At 40.1% G+C, this 18834-nt stretch overlaps 3 protein-coding genes across 3 annotated transcripts; 1 reads left to right on the top strand and 2 right to left on the bottom strand.

Moving 5' to 3' along the window:
- Positions 1–2437: 2437 nt before the first annotated feature.
- Positions 2438–9151, bottom strand: MELLADRAFT_118574 (uncharacterized protein; the record flags this gene model as incomplete). The annotated part of the gene is made up of 5 exons (XM_007418448.1): positions 2438–3129; positions 3204–4134; positions 4211–5860; positions 6039–7510; positions 7597–9151. 5 exons carry the CDS (start codon positions 9149–9151, stop codon positions 2438–2440), a joined length of 6300 nt encoding a protein of 2099 aa, XP_007418510.1.
- Positions 9152–15444: 6293 nt separating this feature from the next.
- On the top strand, positions 15445–16664 carry MELLADRAFT_69463 (uncharacterized protein; the record flags this gene model as incomplete). The annotated part of the gene is made up of 2 exons (XM_007418425.1): positions 15445–16152; positions 16233–16664. The coding sequence occupies 2 exons, from the start codon at positions 15445–15447 to the stop codon at positions 16662–16664; spliced, it is 1140 nt and encodes a 379-aa protein (XP_007418487.1).
- A 271-nt stretch (positions 16665–16935) lies between these two features.
- On the bottom strand, positions 16936–17823 carry MELLADRAFT_96070 (uncharacterized protein; the record flags this gene model as incomplete). Its single annotated transcript, XM_007418438.1, has 3 exons — positions 16936–16980; positions 17052–17688; positions 17729–17823. The coding sequence occupies 3 exons, from the start codon at positions 17821–17823 to the stop codon at positions 16936–16938; spliced, it is 777 nt and encodes a 258-aa protein (XP_007418500.1).
- Between the last annotated feature and the right edge of the window lie 1011 nt (positions 17824–18834).

Below are 18834 nucleotides of genomic sequence, written 5' to 3'. Positions count from 1 at the left end.
GGCAGCGGTTAAATTCATGATGCCAATCTTAGATTTATTTGAATCTACAACTCAAATCTTCCAATCAAACCAGCCTCGTAAACAATGTGTACTTGCGGTACTCTGTACCATCCAGAAGAGGCTACGAGCTGGCGAATCAGCACCAGGTGCATGGGGGGCTGCTTGCACTGCGGCGAACAGGAAACTAACAAAGTATCTAACCAACGAGTGCAATAACCCCCAAACTCTGATTGCAACTATCCTCGAACCACGCCTCAGACAACGTACCTTTAAGCAATTCGGTCTCAGTGCTTCGGTTGAAAAACTGGGCATTCAGTCTCTCAGAATCGAGTACAATAAGATCAAACCAACTGCGACTCATCCTCAGCCAGTCACAAGCAAGAACACGAATGCCAAATCTGCTTCTAATACTTTTCAAACACTAGAAGATATCTACGCTAGCGCGGGTTGCGACATCTTTGATAGTGATGAGGAAGAGTTTGAAGAAGACGAGCTGAAAAAGTACTTAGATGGAAAACACCCTCTCCTTAAAAACGAGAATATTGGATCATACTGGAATGTGAGTACCTTACCTATCTTGTCACATCATCTCTACATACACTGACACTGCAACCCATCCACCAGCGCATGGCCACTTCGGGGACGTATCCTCTGCTCGCCAAGCTTGCATTCAATCATCTCACTATCCCAGCGTCTGGGGCGCCTGTGGAAAGAGTATTCTCTATCTCCGGTAATATCACAACTGACGATCGTGCACGCTTATCGACTCAAACTATCAGTCATCTTGTTTCTCTTCGTCACTGGATCGATAATGATGAAGCAACCGTAGCTGCTGAGGAAGTATAGATTCCCCTGGTCATGCTTTTAAAGTCTTCAACAGACTTGCTTAGATTGAAAAATGACCTCAAACGTTGTTATACAAATAAGTCCAACTTATACATACATATTTGTTATACAACACAGGTCTCACTTATTAAATCAGCGTCATTGTTACTTGCCTACACACAATAATCGATCGGTCGCTCGTCTTTTCACATTTTTATTAAAAACCTATGTAGTTAGATCAAAAACGAGATCATATCATGTGTATATCGGTACAGATGAGTTCCAATCTAAGTACCAAACTTCTTGATTGTCTACACAAGCAATTCATCACCTATCCACCTGCGTACATATTTTATCTTTTTTCGCTGCGATACTCTATGAGTATTGCTCCACAAATGGGTTCCTGAAGGCTGGGGATTCATTTGTATGAGTTTTCTTCTGAAAACCACACATGAGTTTTCTCGAACTCTGTATTAGGCAATTGTCTCATTTTCACGAGCTGATTCCAGTGGCTTCCAGCCACCGCAGAGTTTTGGCAACCACGAGTCTCTGGTTGTATGATTGCTTCACCATCCAAGTTTACCCATTCGGCCATCCCTATGACAGTGAGCCTGGAGCCAAAGATATGAATGAGATCAATGATAGTTGATACTGTGAATGGGAGTATTGGCTATGTATACATGCTTTACACACACAGCAAATAGACAGGGCATCTCGAGGGGAACCTGTGAACCCATTGTGAACGTATTGCGAACGAAATTCACAATTGAAGGAAGTTGCGGACTCGGACACCGCAACTTTCCTCAATCGGGTTTTGAACTAATTCATTCCCGCGGTGTCATGAATCCTGATCAAGAATCAAAAATCAAAACTGTGATCTCAAGAATCGAACCAAGAGAAAGGGAGACCTAAAGTTAAAGACTTTGATTTCCCCTCATAAGTTAGATTTGAATCTCTATATCAACTAAAGGATCCAGTACATACGTATTCAGAAAGATGTCAGGATCATTTAATAGTATAGTATAGGATCAAGACTTAAGATGTATCATTATCATTTAATGAGAAAATCAAGAATGACTTCATTGGCAAAAGAGCAAGCGCAAGTGTTCACAATCTGAAACCGTTCACAATCTGATGGTTTGCCTTGAATTTTATCTGAAAGTATATTTTATCATTTCACATGACATCTCTCTGAACCAGACAAAGTGATCAATACTCAAACTTTCATCCTTTCACAACCGCTCAATCTTCTCATTTTTTTACAACCTTCCAGGAGACTATTATTTCCTCTCAACTGCTCTTCTTTGTACACAGAGACTCACAAATTGGATCTTCTTTCCTATTGCTGTTGCTCTTACAATTGTCATTTATGATTCATAATTTTATTTTGTTTTTGAATTACTTGCTTGCTTTAATTTTCTTAACAAACCTTTATATATATTTTGTAAAAAAACCAATTTCCAAAAAAACAAAACCACATAAAACCAACCCACAAATCAAACCTCTTCATCTATAACGTATCAATCTAAACTCAAAAAAAAAAGAAAACTCCTTCCAAAAAAACCCATACCACCCCAAAACAAGAACCTCACAAACCCATCAATCAAACCAATCAATCCTCATCCTCATCAACCTCAACATCCCCATCCTCAGCCAAGCTCCTAATCCGTCCCCAATACTCACCCAAAACCCTATCCAAAAACCCAATGACAAACAAATGAGCAGGCACAGCTTGATCCTTTGCCCCATTCCTAAAAACTAAAGATCTAGAAATCCTAAGTTTAGATAACTGAATCAATGAATGATTCATCTCTTCACGATGTTGAAAAAGGTTAAAACTATAAACCGAATGAAAGCTTGCAGCTGTTCCTAAAACTTCAATTCGAATCCCATTAAACCTTTCTCCTTTTTCAAAATAAATCATACTTGTACACAAACTTTTCACTATTCTTTCATTCATTGATCCTTCTTCTTCTGATGATTGGTAATTGAGATTGATCGAATGAGTTCGGATAGTAGATTCGTTGATAATCCAATAACTTCCTTCAGATTCTTTATCATAAACTCTTTCGATCCCATTACTTTTGTCTTCAATCCCTCCTTTTTCATTTCCTACGATTTCTAATTCTTCTCCTTCCTCTGAATCTATCATAACTTTCTCCTTCAAATCAGTTTGAAATCCAATCTCAGATCTAAGATTTCTTCTTCTAATCAATGGTAATCCATCTAACCTAATAGATGATAAAGTTACATGAAATGCTAAATCTGATTTAGGTAATTTACGTGATAACAATTCACACCATGCTATCCAACCAACCAAAAAAAAAAATCATTTCAATCAGTTCATTGTTCTAATATGAAGAGATCAACTTAATCACCTTTGTATTCATTAGGTTCCATAACTCCAATCTTCCCAATCACTACCCTCCACTCAACACTAGACCTAACCAAAACCTTTCCAACCTCATTCCAAACGACTTTAACAATCAGATCCAACCTATCCTTTTGATCCAATCCAATTTCCTTCGACTTCTCATTCGATTCCTTTTGACGTCTTCTAATCTCTCTACGATACCGATGTTCCATAAACTTCAATCGAATCTCAAACTCTTGTCCTAACTCATCTTGTAAAGAAACTATGACCATTTCCTTTTGATCTTCATCACTCTTTAAAAGTTTATAACTCAAATGTAAAAACCTATGTCTAGAATTCACATCGATCCCATTAGCTGGCCATCTCAAGTTCAACTGTAAAGGTTTAATAAACCCATTCAAATAATAAGCAAACCCAAAAGACAATCGTTTGATAGGTTTAGGTAAGATTTTAAATTGATCTACACCACTTTCGATGGTAGAGATAGATGAATCACTACTACAACTTGATTCTGATCGACTTCTCATCAATAGACTAGAAGATGGTGAACTTTGGATTTGAGATGCATTTGGAGAAGTTTCAGTTCCAGTTTCAAAACTTATACCAGGAGATCTAAACCTATCTACTAAGATCTTCATCGAATCATATAACCTTAATGAATACTTAATCATTTTTGAAAACTCTTCATCTTGAAACTCTTGACGATCAATCATTAATCTTGTCACTGGTCTACAATCGGGTCCTTTGATTTGTCGGATTCCAATCATCATCCCTCTGAAATCTTCTACTTTATCAATCACTATCAAACATGCATGTCGAGTCGATTTCACTCGATCTAAACTTTCAATCATCTCTTCGATTTCTTTGGATAATTCAGTTGATGAATATTCACTACGATGAACTTTTCCAATCGTCATTTGTCCAAATTTACCAGCCTAGAAAAAAATACCCAAAGAACAATCAATTTGGTTCAAGTTTTCAATTCCTAAAAGAATTTTAAGAATCACTCACATTATAAGCAAATGAAAACTTTTCAAGCCAACGTTTCATCACTCTAATTTCTTCTTCTTCTTCTTCCTCTTCCTCCTCTTCCTCCTCATCTTCTCTTCCTTCCTCATCTCTTTCTCTTCCATCCGCATCTCTCCCTCTTTCTCTTCTTCTTCTTCCTCTATCAGACCCTTTCCCCCTAGGCAAAACCACCGAAACACAAACATCTCTTTTCCCACTCACAGGTTCGAGTCCAAACTTACTCCAATCCTTCAATTCACTCAAAGGGAATCCCAACTTCTGTTGTCCTAGATTAGTCTTAACGAGCACCATAGTAGCTCTCAAAGTTTTCCAGTTCGATCCTCCTCCTCCTCCATCCTCTTCTTCTTCATGAGATCCAAGTTTTAAATCATCAATTCTAGGTATATGATACTCAATCCTTTCGATCCTTGGTATCTCTCCTTCTGATAAACTTTTCTCAGGTTTAGCAGTTCGGTTCATCCATCTACTTTTCAGTGACTCCTTCCTTGGTAAAAGTCTTTCGATCAAACTCTCTAATCCTGGATCATAGATCACTTGTGATCCAAGTTCACTTGCCCAATTCCTCAACCGATCCCTCGTCCTCGATGAAATCCTATCTTCTTTCTTCTTCTTCTTTTTCTTTTTCGTTTGATCAACTTTATTCATAGGATTCTTGTATTGATGTAAATTGAATTCCAAGACTTTCTTTAATGATGCTTCAAGTTTCAAGATATTCGATATAATCGTTTCTTTATCTTCTTTAGATCCCATTCGAACCCCACTCTGTTTTCCTTCAACATCTTCATTATCCGAAGAAGAATCAGAATCAGACGAACCAGGTTGACCACCATCAACTCCTTCCCCAACCATACCAAGCAGCTCATCATCCTCATCATCACCTTCACTAGAATCATCAAGACTTTCATTCGAAGACCCCAATGGCACCCAAGACCTTGGCGTAGGAGGAAAGTCTGTTATCCCTTGACCATGACAAGTAGGCAAAGCAAGTAAAGAACTTCTACTGATCCGATACGATGGTTCATGAACCGAAAGTCTTTGATGATTCGAAGGATTATGAGTATGTTTCGATTTCACAAACTTTGCTCTCGGATCACTTTCTCGAGCAAGTCGTCTAGACGTCTCCATCAATCTCCTTCTCCGTTCTTCTTCAATCTCTCCAAGCGTGCTCAATGAACCAAGTTCATCATCATCATCAGATCCCACTCCAAACGAACATGGTGAAGGTGGTAATGCATATTTCCCTTTACGATCTTGATACTGAACATCATTTACTGAATGGGCTGGTCCAAAACAAACTGACTCGTAGCCTGGTGGGTCGACCATCGGTCTTCGTGGCATCATTGTTGCAGGTTCCATGGATGATGACGGATGCTGAGAGGTGAGCATGATATCAGTGTTGAGCTGTGAAGATGAAGAGCCAACAAGACCAGTTGATAACAGAGTCTGATCATCAGAAGTGGGTAAACCCGACGAAACAGTGGTGATCGAGCCTGTGGCGAAAAGATTGGTATTGAGCGCAACAGGCGAAGGTGACGAAAGAACCCCATTGCCTTCCAATAGACCATCAACCCCCAAAGAAACCGGTAAAGAGCTCGAAAGACGATCAAAAGGCTCGACCAAAACTCGCTCAGACTGCTGAATCAAATCCGAAAGAAAAGTTGAAAGGTTCATTGATGAAAGGAGTGTTGAACCATCGAATCAATTCAGATCATTCTCATCTAAGCTTTGATGGGTCCAACCCAGTGATAAAACTCAACTTGGGGCGGTGGAATGGTAAAAGAAGGAATAAGAACACGGTCTCTAAACTCACAGGTAGATTATCGCACCATTCCATTTCTTCCGGACCAGTGAGATTGGTGTCGTTACTGATCAATGCTTCTTCTTCGAGATCTTCATGCCTTCGTTTCACGGGTCGCGTCGAAGGTGGATCTGCCGGAGGTGAAGTGAAGGAAGATTGCTGAGGATTGATGTCCAAGGGACCAGGGTGATTTAAGATACCACCTATATTTGTATTCGCATTCGCATTTGCATCCGCATTCGCATTCGCACTCGTATTTGCATTCGCATTTGCATTCGCATTTGAATGTGAATTTGAATTCGCATTTGTATTTGAGTTTAATTTTAAAAGAGGACCGAATCCAGACTTAGATCGAAGCACCCCCTCACATCGCCCACCCACACCTTCCTCATTCTCCTTCTCTTTCCCCTTAGCAGCCGCAGCCACAGCCTTACGTTGAACTTCCCTTTCCTGAGCCAACCAATCAATATACCCACCAGCCGATTCAGCCAAACCTTGAACCGATCCAGCCGCCGAGCTGAGCAACCGATGAGCAACTTCCAATCTCGAAATCGAAAGTTCAAGCCGATGTGTCAATGGATCGGTTTCGTCATGTTCATTGGTTGAGAAAGATGTTTCTGAAAGTGATGGTTCTTCTGTTCTTCCTAACCAGCTTTCTAAATCAAGTAAAGCAAAACAAACTGGCCAAACTACTTCTTCACCTGTTTCATCATCTTCTTCTTCACATAACCTACACACTAACCAACTTGTTGGTGATTCATTCTTGGCACTTTGGTACTTTCCTATCATCATCTTTCGTTTCCAAACCTCTTGAAACCTTCCAATACGTTTTTCTTCAAGTTTAGCAAGTTTCCGGTGTTGAGAAATCCAAGCAGTAGTACTAGAAGTAGGATTCGATTTCCTTTCTAGGGGTTCACACTGAAGATCAAGTCTTCCAAACATTCTTACAAACCTAGCTCGAAGCCACGGAAAAGGTGCTAAGCTTAATGGAAACCCATCAGGAATAAGTGTTTCAGTAGGTACAGGTAAAAGTCGACGAGCAAAGAAGACAGGTTGACAGAGTGCTGCGAGGGGTGTTAGCCAACAAGAACCCTGCAAGGTTAATTCGAAAGAAGAAGGAGCGTGTAGAATAGCTGCCAGTAATCTAGGTGAATCCATGGCTAGTGCATGTCTTAGTGGTTCATCCGTCATCACTGGTACTGAAAGTAATCGATCTGATCCCCATGGAATCCATCGAGTAGGTATCGCATTCAAAGGATTCGAAGAAAGAGGTGAAGTAAGTGGGATCCTAAAAAGATAACGTTGTAGAGCTTCTAGAAAGTATATATAGGCTGATAGATGAGTAGGTGCAAAGAAATCATTCCCGGTGATGTTCTTGGCAGGTCTAGAAAGATAAGGGATGAATGGTTTCGCATTTGTCGTCTTGATCCTTTCACTTATGGTAGGAAAGAGAGATGAGTATGTAAGAATTCCTTGGTCGATCACTTTGGAGGATGATGTGATGGTGTAAGAGAAAGATCAGTCAAAAAAAGTGATCCAAAAGGATTTTCGGGATAGGGTCTTGACTTACCTTTACAGTACTGGAATCCAAGACTATCAATCGTACTACGTAATCCATCGTCGCAAGCCGATAAATCTTCATCAGTCGATTCTTTTTCTTTTTCTTTAGCAACCGATTTTTTCTTTGGAACCAAGTCTCCTGGTATCTCGTAAACCCATGACTCTTGAAGCGTACGAGAATCAGTGACATAGGTAAGAGAAAGTCGATCGAGCTCTAGATAGAATTCACTAGTATTCTCAATACTATCACATCTGACTCGAGCCCATTTGATTTGCCATTGATGATCGAGAATAGGTGGTGATCGGTCTTCGACTTCGTCCATTTCTTCTGATACCATTTCCTTGAATGGTTCTTGAATCTCCTGGGTCTGTTTCACTAGAGGTATCTTCCATTTACAAGCACTGAAACCACGCCAGATGTTGTGTTCGATACTAGATGTGGTCATATACCCCCATGCTTGAGGACCGGCCAGACCTAGTTGGTATTGCTCATCTGCTGAAGATGCTGAAGTAGGTCTAACCACTTTTGTAGTAGTGGTAGTGGCTGTGGTGGTGGTGATGATCGGTGGCTGTGAGGTAGACGGTTGTGATTGAGGTTGTGAAGTAGGAACTTGAATAGTCGAAGGTTTTGGAGGAATAGGAATCGGAGCAATCACCGATGAAGGTGATGGAAGTGAAAGACGACTAGGTTGAGAGTTTTGTGATTGAGAACCAGTACGACGAGCAAGTCGAGGATCAATGGATCTAGGAAGCGGAACTAGGTTAGGACGGTTATGAGGCGGAAGACTGTGTCTTGGAGTCGAATTGAAGGTAGCTGAAGAGAGTAGACTAGGAGAAGGACCAGCAGTTGATCCATGAGACTGTCTTAGATAATTGTTGGAATGAGGAGGTCGAGGAGGGACTGGTAAGTTTGAGTTTGGAGTCGGTTGAGTTCGAGGATGGTGTTGCTGAGAAGAAGTAGAAGAGAATGAACCTGAACGAGATTGAGGTAGAGGAAGTGGATGGATTTGAGGATGAGATGCTTGAGATTGAGAATAAGCAGGATGAAGTTGAAGGTGATGAGGAACCGGGAGAAGTGGATGAGATTGAAGAGCGAGATGAGGATGATGTAGTGGATGATGTAGTTGAGATTGAGTTGGTTGAAGATGATGAGCTTGAGGAAGATGATGATGAAGTGGTAAATGTGAAGGTTGTGATTGAGGAACAGGAGGAGGTTGATGAGGATGATGAAGGTTGGGAGGAGGAGGAGGTTGTTGAAGTAAATAGATGTGTTGTTGATGTTGATGAAGAGAATGTTGATGTAGTAGTTGAGATTGATGATGATGAAGTGATTGAGATGATGGTTGTTGTTGTTGTGCTTGTTGAATTGATTGAGGATGAGAAGGAAAGAAGAGATGATTGTGATTGTGATGATGGTTATGGTTGTGATTGGATTGTTGATAATGATGATGATTGATTGGTAAGTTAGTTGGATTGAATGTATTTCGATGTGAATGATGTTGTTGTTGTTGTTGTTGCTGTTGTTGATTATGGTTGTGATTGTGATGATGATTGTTTAATGGCATAGCATTAGCATTCAGATTGAGGATTGGATTGGATTGGATGAGACGATGAGGCTTCCTTTGATTTGGTTCAGAATGAGAAAGAGACCTTGATCGATCGAAATCTGTCAGTTCACTCAAATTACAACCCGGAATGCGAGAGGGCACACCGGTACTTTACCCGGACCTGGCAAACCCGAGGAGATCAAGAAATCAATCAGGGCCAACCGGGGCACACCCAGAATGATTTATGGGAGCACCTCACCTTGTTTTATTCCATTTGCCCTCAGAAAATCATGCTGTAAATGTATCAAGCATGTAAACAAGTTATTACCCAGAGAATTAGGATCATCAATTCCATCAACACATTGCTTTCAAGCATGCTTGGTACAAAGATATGGATTTACATGTATCACAAAGATAAATAGAAAGTAAAGTTTGGAATATTCTTCAGAAAATCGGTTGATATATCCTTAACCAAGTGTTAAAAATATCAAATATATTATAACTTTAAGACAATCAAAAGTATCAATAAAAAAATATAGTGTGGTGCTCATTGCTGAATTGAACTAACCATCTTGATTGTATCAACACTGATACTTCACTTTACTAGAAGTGCTTTTGCTGGGTAAAGTAACTAGTGTTTTGGTTTTACTTGTTGTGGTTTTCTTTTCTAAGCACATGTGACTTTTTTTCTGGAGCATTACCACACAAACTAGTTGAACTTGATTAAAACAAACTCTACTGAGTAAAGTAAAGTAGTTTTACTTTTCACTAACTGATCAAGCTACAACACCCGCACATCAAAGGATTCATCAAGTAACCCACAAGTGGTTCGCTGGTCAACCCATATTCCCAGTCCTAATACTACAAACCCTATTTGGAGCAAAGATACCTAGAAGTGGCTTGCAAATATGGAACATCACATCACTGTAGTCTTTGCAAACAGGTTGGATTTGCTGTGTCTCCATGACTTTTTGTGTCATGATAGGTTATCAACAAATCTGAAAGTTCAAACAATAAGGGTACACAAACATTACAACCCATTTGAAAAACACATTTAAGAAAAAATATAAAAACCCATTCAAAAAAATATTTTTTTGAACAGAAAATTCCAGAGGGACTCAATTTATTTTTCTGTTCAAAAAAATAATTTTTTAAATGGGGTTTTCTATTTTTTCTCAAATGTGTTTTTCAAATGGGTTGTAATGTTTGTGTACCCTTAATGTATTTAGAATAACACCATAAATCATATATGTGGGCAAGAAATCAGTCTTGCTTTGTTGGTTTTTATTAATTCTTAGCAAACAAAGTGTGGGTCATACATAAAAGAGTTTTTCAGATGCACTGGTGGTTCTAAACTCAAGATTCAAAGATGGGACCAGTTTTAGAACAATTAAATGCAAATATGACTTAAGAACTCTTTAGAGACAATTTATAGATCATATATAGATTTCCTACATCAAAACCCATACTACATTTATTTTTTATGCCAAGCAACCTTATACTCTTCTGTACACACATTGAACATATCACTTGATCATTCATAGTCTTCTCAAGAGGTTTTAGGTTCTTTTGTTACCATCTCATGTAACAGACACACCTCTGATTTTTTTGTGGAATGAGAACTTTATGGGTTTGTTCACAGATACCAGCTTCAGCTGAGAAAGCTCTTTGGATTGGACAATGAAGGTTTGCTGGTGGTGAGATACATAGTCGTGAGTAAGTGAAGAGATGTAATATATGTGTCTGGAGGGTGTTATGCTTGATTCAAAACATACATCTTATCAGAGACAGTTTAGATTTTCTTGAAGTCTTGGATGTGTTAAATCTCATCATCAGAGTTAAGGAATTGTTGGGTAGATTGACGGCATTCTTGTGCAGCTGGATTATTAACTTCAAGTTCAAGTATGAGTTTTTGTGAGGTAAATTCAGACGTAAAAATCTCCTTGGCATACATTGAGTATGTTGAGAAAGGACCAAACAGCTTGTGAAAGAAAGGGAATTGGCAACTTGGATGAAGGAGGGCTGCTATCACCAGTGTCTTGCATTTCAGTGCTTCTTCAAAGTACTTGTTGACCTGCTGTGACAATGCTTCATACATTGGAAAGAAAGCATAGGAAGACATTGAGTTGTTGATTGTCTTTTGAGAATGGCATTGTTGCTTGACATATTTGTTAAATGAGTATTGATCATGTTGGTCCAGCCTCCTTCATTTGTTTTGTTGATTGTGTGTAGCGCTTTACATGAGATCCAGTCAGTGATCTGATGAGAAAAGACTTTAAGAAATCAGACTTACCACAAGCTCTGAATATTCATGTTCTTGTATTTGTTGCCAGTCATTGGGTTTGAACATAGGTTTCTTGAAAATACCCGGAGTATAATGTGCACTTGGATCAGAGATTCCTTCATCTTGATTTAAGGGAGGAAGGTCCAACTGATCCCTCCTCAAGGTCTCATCTATAACCTATGATAGAACATCAATTAGTTTATTCTATCAGACTTCAGAAATATATTTATAGAGAATATGATACTAACCATGCCCTGTGGCGGCTTTGATATCTGATATACCACCATACTCCATAACCAGCTATCAGCATGAGAAGACAGAGAGCTCTAATTTGGTAATTGACATCTTAAACAGCATCACACAATACTTCTGAGCCTGATAGTTTGTGTATCACAACATCAAGCTTTGTGTGTATATTTTTTCATTCAGTGTTGTTCCTGCTCAATGTTTGATTAAATTAACTCACTTGTTTCAAAAGCTTAGCAAGTTTGTTGGAATGACAACAGTGAGTTTTTTGAGACTCAATTACATTGAATTCCTTGTTTTTTGACTCCACTGGTTTTTTTTGTGGCTGTGTCTTACTCTTAGCAAGGATTTCTTGTTTGATATATAAGTCAGCTTTGTCTTTTTGTAAAACAATTTTGGCCTGAATAACTGCTTCATCAGTCTCATCATGATCAGTTTCAAGCTTGTCTTGTTTCATGTGGTGGGCGTGAGCTTGGGAAAAAGTACGCGCCCGGGCACGCCTGGAGGGGGTCGGGTGCGCCCTGATTTTGGCTGGGGGCGCGAGAGGGCGCATGAGGTGTGGAAAAGGACAAAAATGTGTCAAGTTTTTGATGATGCTTTGTCAGCCACATCTTCTACATCCCAGAAAACATTGATAATCTCATATGAACACCCTATAAACAAATTCAACAGCAATAGTACAACAAAAATCAACCAAATCAAAAAAATCAATGAACATGTGTTGCTATCAATGTAGTCCAAAATTTGGCTGTTGGGGTAAATTTCAATCCAGACTGTAAATTCTTCCATGATTGGAAGAATATGGTGTGGGGTGGTACCCATAACACACATTGATTCATTTGAAATGATTTGAAGGTGGAAGAGGGTGGATTTCAGCAGAAAACCTTGTAGATCACATGCTTGGTTCATGGGCGTGCCCACTCCAATTCAGACCAAAAAGGACGCGCCCGGGCGCGTACTGGGGCGTCAAAATTGTGCCACGCCCACCACATGAGTCTTGTTGATGTTGTTTGTGTGAAGAGTTTTGATTGAAATTGTTATAAGCTTGAGGTTTGGTAAGCTTTTTGTCTTCACACTATTTGGTGATTGTAAGTGATTCTTAAGCTTGAGGTTTGGTAAACTCTTTGTCTTCACACTCTTTGGTGATTGTCTGTAAGTGATTGTCTAAAGAAAATCTTCCACAATTAATTTTCTTGACCAGAGGTGGGGGTTGTGTCTCCAAACCAAGTCCCTCAAGTCTGGAATTGACTATCAATGAGCTTCAGTGAGCTACACAGTAAACATGCAGACTTTGGCTCCCAGTGATACAGCTGGTCTTCTTCATTAGAAATACAATGCAAACTGTGATTCATTGCAAAAAGTCCTTTGTCTGTGGGAGCATACATAAAAACAAAAAATAACAAAATTAGATGAAAACTAAATTAGAGAATTGAAGAACAAACTCATCTTTGGATGCTTCTTCAGTATATTTACAAGATCAGGCTCTGATAGCCACTTGCCCTTGCAATACCGAGCAATGAGCTTTAGTTCAAGGCATTGATTGACAAATTTTCATCTTTGTCTATAAAAGACACTGAATACCCAAGAAACAATATTGAATTCCTTTTTGAAGCCCAGCTGTCTTGTTGAAGGTTGAACATGCTAGGATTTGCCTGAAAGGTTGGATTCATGTGAGTTCAAAACAAAGACACATTCAAATGGGAAAAAGAACAAAAGAGGCATACCTCAAGTTTTTGAAAGACTTCATCATGAAGTGAAAGATAAACCACATGCACCTGTGTAGCAGCCCATGTACAAACTTGAAGCTGAACCTGTTTGTTTGAATAACTGAAACAAGCACATAGGTCAACATCCTCAATCTAAGACCAATGGTTGTGCTTGTTGAAGAAGCCAAAGAGCAATTATCTGATTAAGAAGACTGTTGTTGAATTGTGATCATTGATTGAGGACAGCTAGAGTGCTTTGATTGATGGGAATTTCTTGATCAATCGCTACACTGTGTATAAGTCTTCACTCAGCCTTGGTCAGAGTCTTGGGTAGATTAGCACCATTTTCAATCGCAACATGTCAATCTTTAAAGCCTGGACATACATTACCAGCTTTGATAGTTGAGTGGAATTATCACAGTGGCTGGCTGTTGATTTGGTTGCTGAGTTGGGTTCAGCTTGTACAGGTGCTGCACACCATTTGCAAGGGTGGGAGTGGAAAGGACCACCTGGTAGCTAAATAAGGAGTGAAAGTCAGCTGAGTAGAGCTTTTGATCATGGATAACAATAAAAGGAGACTTAAATCTTTTTTCCTTTGATTGCCTCATCCAAGTAGTCTTGAATTAGGGTATAGAAAGTTTGTTCTGGAAATTTCCAGAACCATATTTGTATACTGTATTTTGCATGATTGTTTTTCTTTTTTGAGCGGTGTTTTATGTGGTCTGGGTCAGAAATGTGTTGTAAGTCAACCACAATACCTGGAATGTGGAAAAATCAGGAGAGTAAGTGATTCAACTAAATCAAACAAAGTAAGATAATTGTAAATTAACTGGATTGAGCCTTCTTTCTTCACTTTGAGGTGTTTTTTGTAGCTTGTCTTGGCTAGTGCACTTGGTGCATGGTCCACAGGTAGATTGGGTAAAAGAAAGTGAGGCAGACCAAGCTTGTCTCTGCTTTTGCTTATGTTGGTGAGATATTGGAGACTCCGAGTCTGATCCACTGACTCCAAGTGATTTCCAAGAGTCTTGTCAGGGTGGCACTTACTCTAGTAGTTAAATATCAATATTTAACTGAGGAACCTGACAAAGAATCCTATTGGATACATAGGATGAATAGTATCTATTATAAAGGTAGGAATTTCCTTTATATCAGTAACTTGTTTCAAAGGGTACTAACCACGGTATACGTAAATATAAACGTGACAGAAGGTTCCACGGCCCACTGTTGGTTAACAGACGGAACTGGTCAGGTTCTGAGCCGGGGATATTTTCTCGAAGATGGAATCAACGAGTAGCCTGGGTTTTGAAGCCTCAGGGATCTTATCAACTTTACGTTGTAAGAACAATGGCACTTGACCAAGATGGAGTTTTACTGTCTCGAAACAGGGACAGTAAAAGGAAAAGAGGGAAAAAGGAATAGGTAGTGAACCTGGTCTCTTACTTACAGTCTAGGTAAGATCAGAAGTGACTCTTTGTACTTTGCGTTCATAGTAACTGGCACCTTGTCTGTCCGGACGTCTCAGATCGACGTGAGCACACCACGGGCTTCACAAAAAAATCAAAAGTCTTTCATTTGGTCTGGACTGACTGAGTGTCGTTTCTCGCCATTCATAAGCTTTCCCTTTGACCTGTCAATACATTTACGGACTCTTGATCCGATCCACCGGTCAAGCAGTTCATGCATTCACTGAACCTCAGCCACTACATGGGCATAGTTTCCCATTGACATATTTGCTGTGTCTTGTTATCTGCTTCGGCCGTTTTGAAGATACTATAGATTAGATGAATGTTTTAACATGTACCACTGGAAAAGGCAGAACAAATCCCATTGTCTGACCACTCTGTATTTGAGATTGGGTTAGTGTCTCTTGTCCTTTGCTTCTAACGTCCTCTTTCAAAGGAAATATGAATTGCATCACCCACAGCGAGGTGCCCATAGCGTACTTTTTATACTCCATAGTGTACTGAAATGAAGTGAAGACAACTTCAATACATTCTTTGAGTCATCCGAGAGCAACTCTGTCAAGTACTTTTGGTCGCTCAGCATCCCATCCATTAGAAATTTGGCACTGTGATATGAGTTTGTTACCTCTGATTTCAAGTTGTCCTTTTACACTGGCTTGTTTGTTCCTGATCTTTCTGATATCGTGCGATGTTTCTACTTTTTTCTATTCCTCTCTAGCTCGCAAATCACGTGAAGTGAAGAATTGGAAACGAGGTTCACCTGTTAAATCCCTTAAAGCAAACAATGCTTTGGTGGCAGGCAGTCTTCCAAAAGCGAATGCAGCATCTTGCCGTGCAATATCCACCTTTCTCCGAGCTCTTTTGGAGTACAACACACTCAAAAGCTTCCCACCTCCACCTACGGTAGACGAACATACTACCTTAATACAACCAACTAAAGAAACAATCATGTCGGATCAAAGAGTCTTTCTGCCCGAGCCTGAAACTGTTGTCTCAAAAGAAGATCGATGGGCTAACACAAAAGCCATGATCTTGGCCGACCTCCAAAAATATGGTGTTACACGATTTACCTTCGATTGGACACTTCAAGAAGGCTACGAGTGGAATCGTATCATGACAACCTTTACTTTGAAACACTGGCTACATGCAAAACAACAAGGGATGTTCTCAAAGTTATCAATCAATCCCTCACACACCACTGAAGTACAACTAGAAGGGATAATTGCTAGATGGATTCGTGGTCGTGCAACTGAGATTCGATCTGGAAGGAATGATCCTAAAAAACGCCGGGTCGTAGAAAACAACAAAAAGAAAAGGGCGGTGAGTGATTTATACGTTCTCAGAAATAGATTATATTACTGATACACATGTGTGATATTGCTTGTCCACCTTATCCACAGTTGTTCAAATATCGACGCGATTCGGCCAAGCGTCATCTTGATGCGAGCTGGACCGAGTTAATTACAGATGCTGATTGTTGCTCTGAGACTGAGTACGAACCTGATCAGATAAGATATGAGAAGATTGGATTAGTTTGGCGAAGTGAGCAGTACTCAGCTTTCCTGCATTCCATAGATCGCCTTTCTTTTAAATATAAGGCTCAACTTCACGGCAATCGACTCGCCGCCCAAAGATTTGACCAATGTCGAATCCCTGGATCCAAATACAATCACAAAGCCGCAGTCTGTTGCGGGCTTCCACAAAACTGCTATGACCCTGTTTGGTTCAACAGTCTTGATATCGACAAAAGGGCTAAGCTGAAGGCACATCCACCCTCCGAATTGATGAACACTCTGGCTACTCAAGTCAAAAAGAAACTGAATGAGTCTTAGTGGTGAACAATGGTGGTCATGTTGATGGAGATTTAGTTTCCTTTGTTGTTGTAGAATGCGCTCTTCTTTGAGCCTCGATAATTCGAGAATTTTCAAACCTACCATATAATTTTACTCAAGATTTGACTAGATTATGTAAATAAATATACTTTGTGGTTTTGTTTTATGAGAAAGTGTGATCAACTGGCAAAAATATATTGTCATTTGAATACGGGAAATGATAGATACATATGTCATCCAGATAAAAGCAATGGATTGTGATCAATAGAACTTAGTTACCAAAACCGGCTAAACTGGAAGTCATGTCAATGATTGCCTAGATGAAGGAGAATGATTAGAACAAAGACAAGACAGAAATAGTTGGAGAAATATTTGGGAATTACGGACCATACTCCTGAGACCGACGGTGATGTTTGTGGACTCATGGATCTCAAATGTATCAGGAGGGTTTTCAGCAACAACACAGTGACCATAAAGGTGGTCAAGATTGATACATTGTATGACGGGTGACTCACGATAGAGAACATCCGCTTTCAAATGTGGCAAGTGGCGATATGGATTTCGCAACTGATCAGCACCTTGCAGGGGGCGAAATGAGTCAACGATTAAAAGCAGAGTTGAATCTTTGACCAAGCGAATTATGTGTCGGATGGTGCCAAATTTGAATTGACTGTTATTGTGGAGCTGAACACAGCTGTTTCCTTGATGGATTTCACGTGGTGAATAGATCTTGCCGGCATGTTTCCAGTATGATGTTGTTTGAAGCGCTGGGGCGAGATCAGTGTCAGAATGACCCATGGTGACGAGAGTGGTCATAATAGAGGGAATGATTTCACTCGGTGGTGAGAAAGTGCGCCATTTAGCTGCAGGGGTATGGAAGAACTCGTCCAGGCCTAGGTTGTTCCAATCTTGCTGGGACATGTTGGTGAGCATATTGCGAAAGAATCCCCTTTGTGTGTGTGCACGGACCATGGTCTTACCAACAGTAGCTACAATAATAATAAGATGATGATAAGAGACCATTCTGAAATATTTGAAACAGGGAATGAAGACAAAAAACTGACCTGAGTGAGTCTATTTTGGCGTTTGGACAAGACTGCCAATAATACGCTCCCCCGTCCATGCCGAGGTATACGGAGGAGGACCAAATTGGCGACATTGGTCAGGAATATGTTGAGCAAAATGCATGTTAGGTGTTGATCGGACCCCAGGCCAAGCTGCTTGTAGATGTTCACGGAGGTGCTTCAGAGTAATTTCAAGCTTCTTGATGTCAGTCTCCTTCATCACCCGCGAAAAAGATATATTGATAATCTGGACGATTAGGATGAGTGCACGATGTAATTTGAAGGCATTCGACTCAGGCTCAGCATTATGATGATATGGAACAAGAGAAATCACCATAAAGACTGTATATAAAACTATCCAATCAGCTGCCTTGGGAGTACCACAGCTTGCAGTCCCAAAAGTAGCTGGAATGTGGGTAAGCCATGACGGAACAGGGGTATTCGAGATGGTGTAGTGTACTAGGTCAAGCTCATGAGGTGTTATAGATGGACCATTTGGAGGTGTGACTGTGCTGGCGGTTGAGTGCAATGAATCAGATGGATGTTGAGAAGAACTGTCTGTTTCTTCATCATTTGACATGATTGTGTCTTGCATTGGTTTTTTCGCTGCACGAGAATATTGGGTACGGCTGCTGGAAGTCTCGCTATCCGAAGGCTGGCTGTCACTACCAGCAGACGATTCCAGTGGGATATCGGGTGTGGGCCAGAGTGGTGCAGGGTAGGGTTTCAAATTCTCGGGAGGGAGATCGTGGGTACCTGAGTAAGCCAAATTAGTCTTTTGTTTCTCGAGCTCCTTTGCTGCTATAGGTAGACAAATGAATGTTGTTGAGAAATCTTTGAGAATCCCCAGCGCGAGACAATGCATGATGTCAATTGTTGTAAATCGGGTTGGCTGCCAGTAAGGTAACTTCAAGAAAGGTGTAGCTCGTACACCATTCTTTTTGGCGAGTTTTTGCTGTAGCGAGGCAGAGGGGGCTGCAAGCCATGCTTCTGATTGAGTTTTAAATTCAGATTTATTTCGTGGGCGATAAGTTTTGCTGTTGACTTGATCAATATCAGCGTGTGGTATATAACAGTTATTGCAGAAAAGAGTAGCATTATGTGCG

This window comes from Melampsora larici-populina, assembly GCF_000204055.1.
Source record: "Melampsora larici-populina 98AG31 unplaced genomic scaffold MELLAscaffold_92, whole genome shotgun sequence".
NCBI lineage: Eukaryota > Fungi > Basidiomycota > Pucciniomycetes > Pucciniales > Melampsoraceae > Melampsora > Melampsora laricis-populina.
This window is presented reverse-complemented; position numbering and strand designations above follow the sequence as displayed.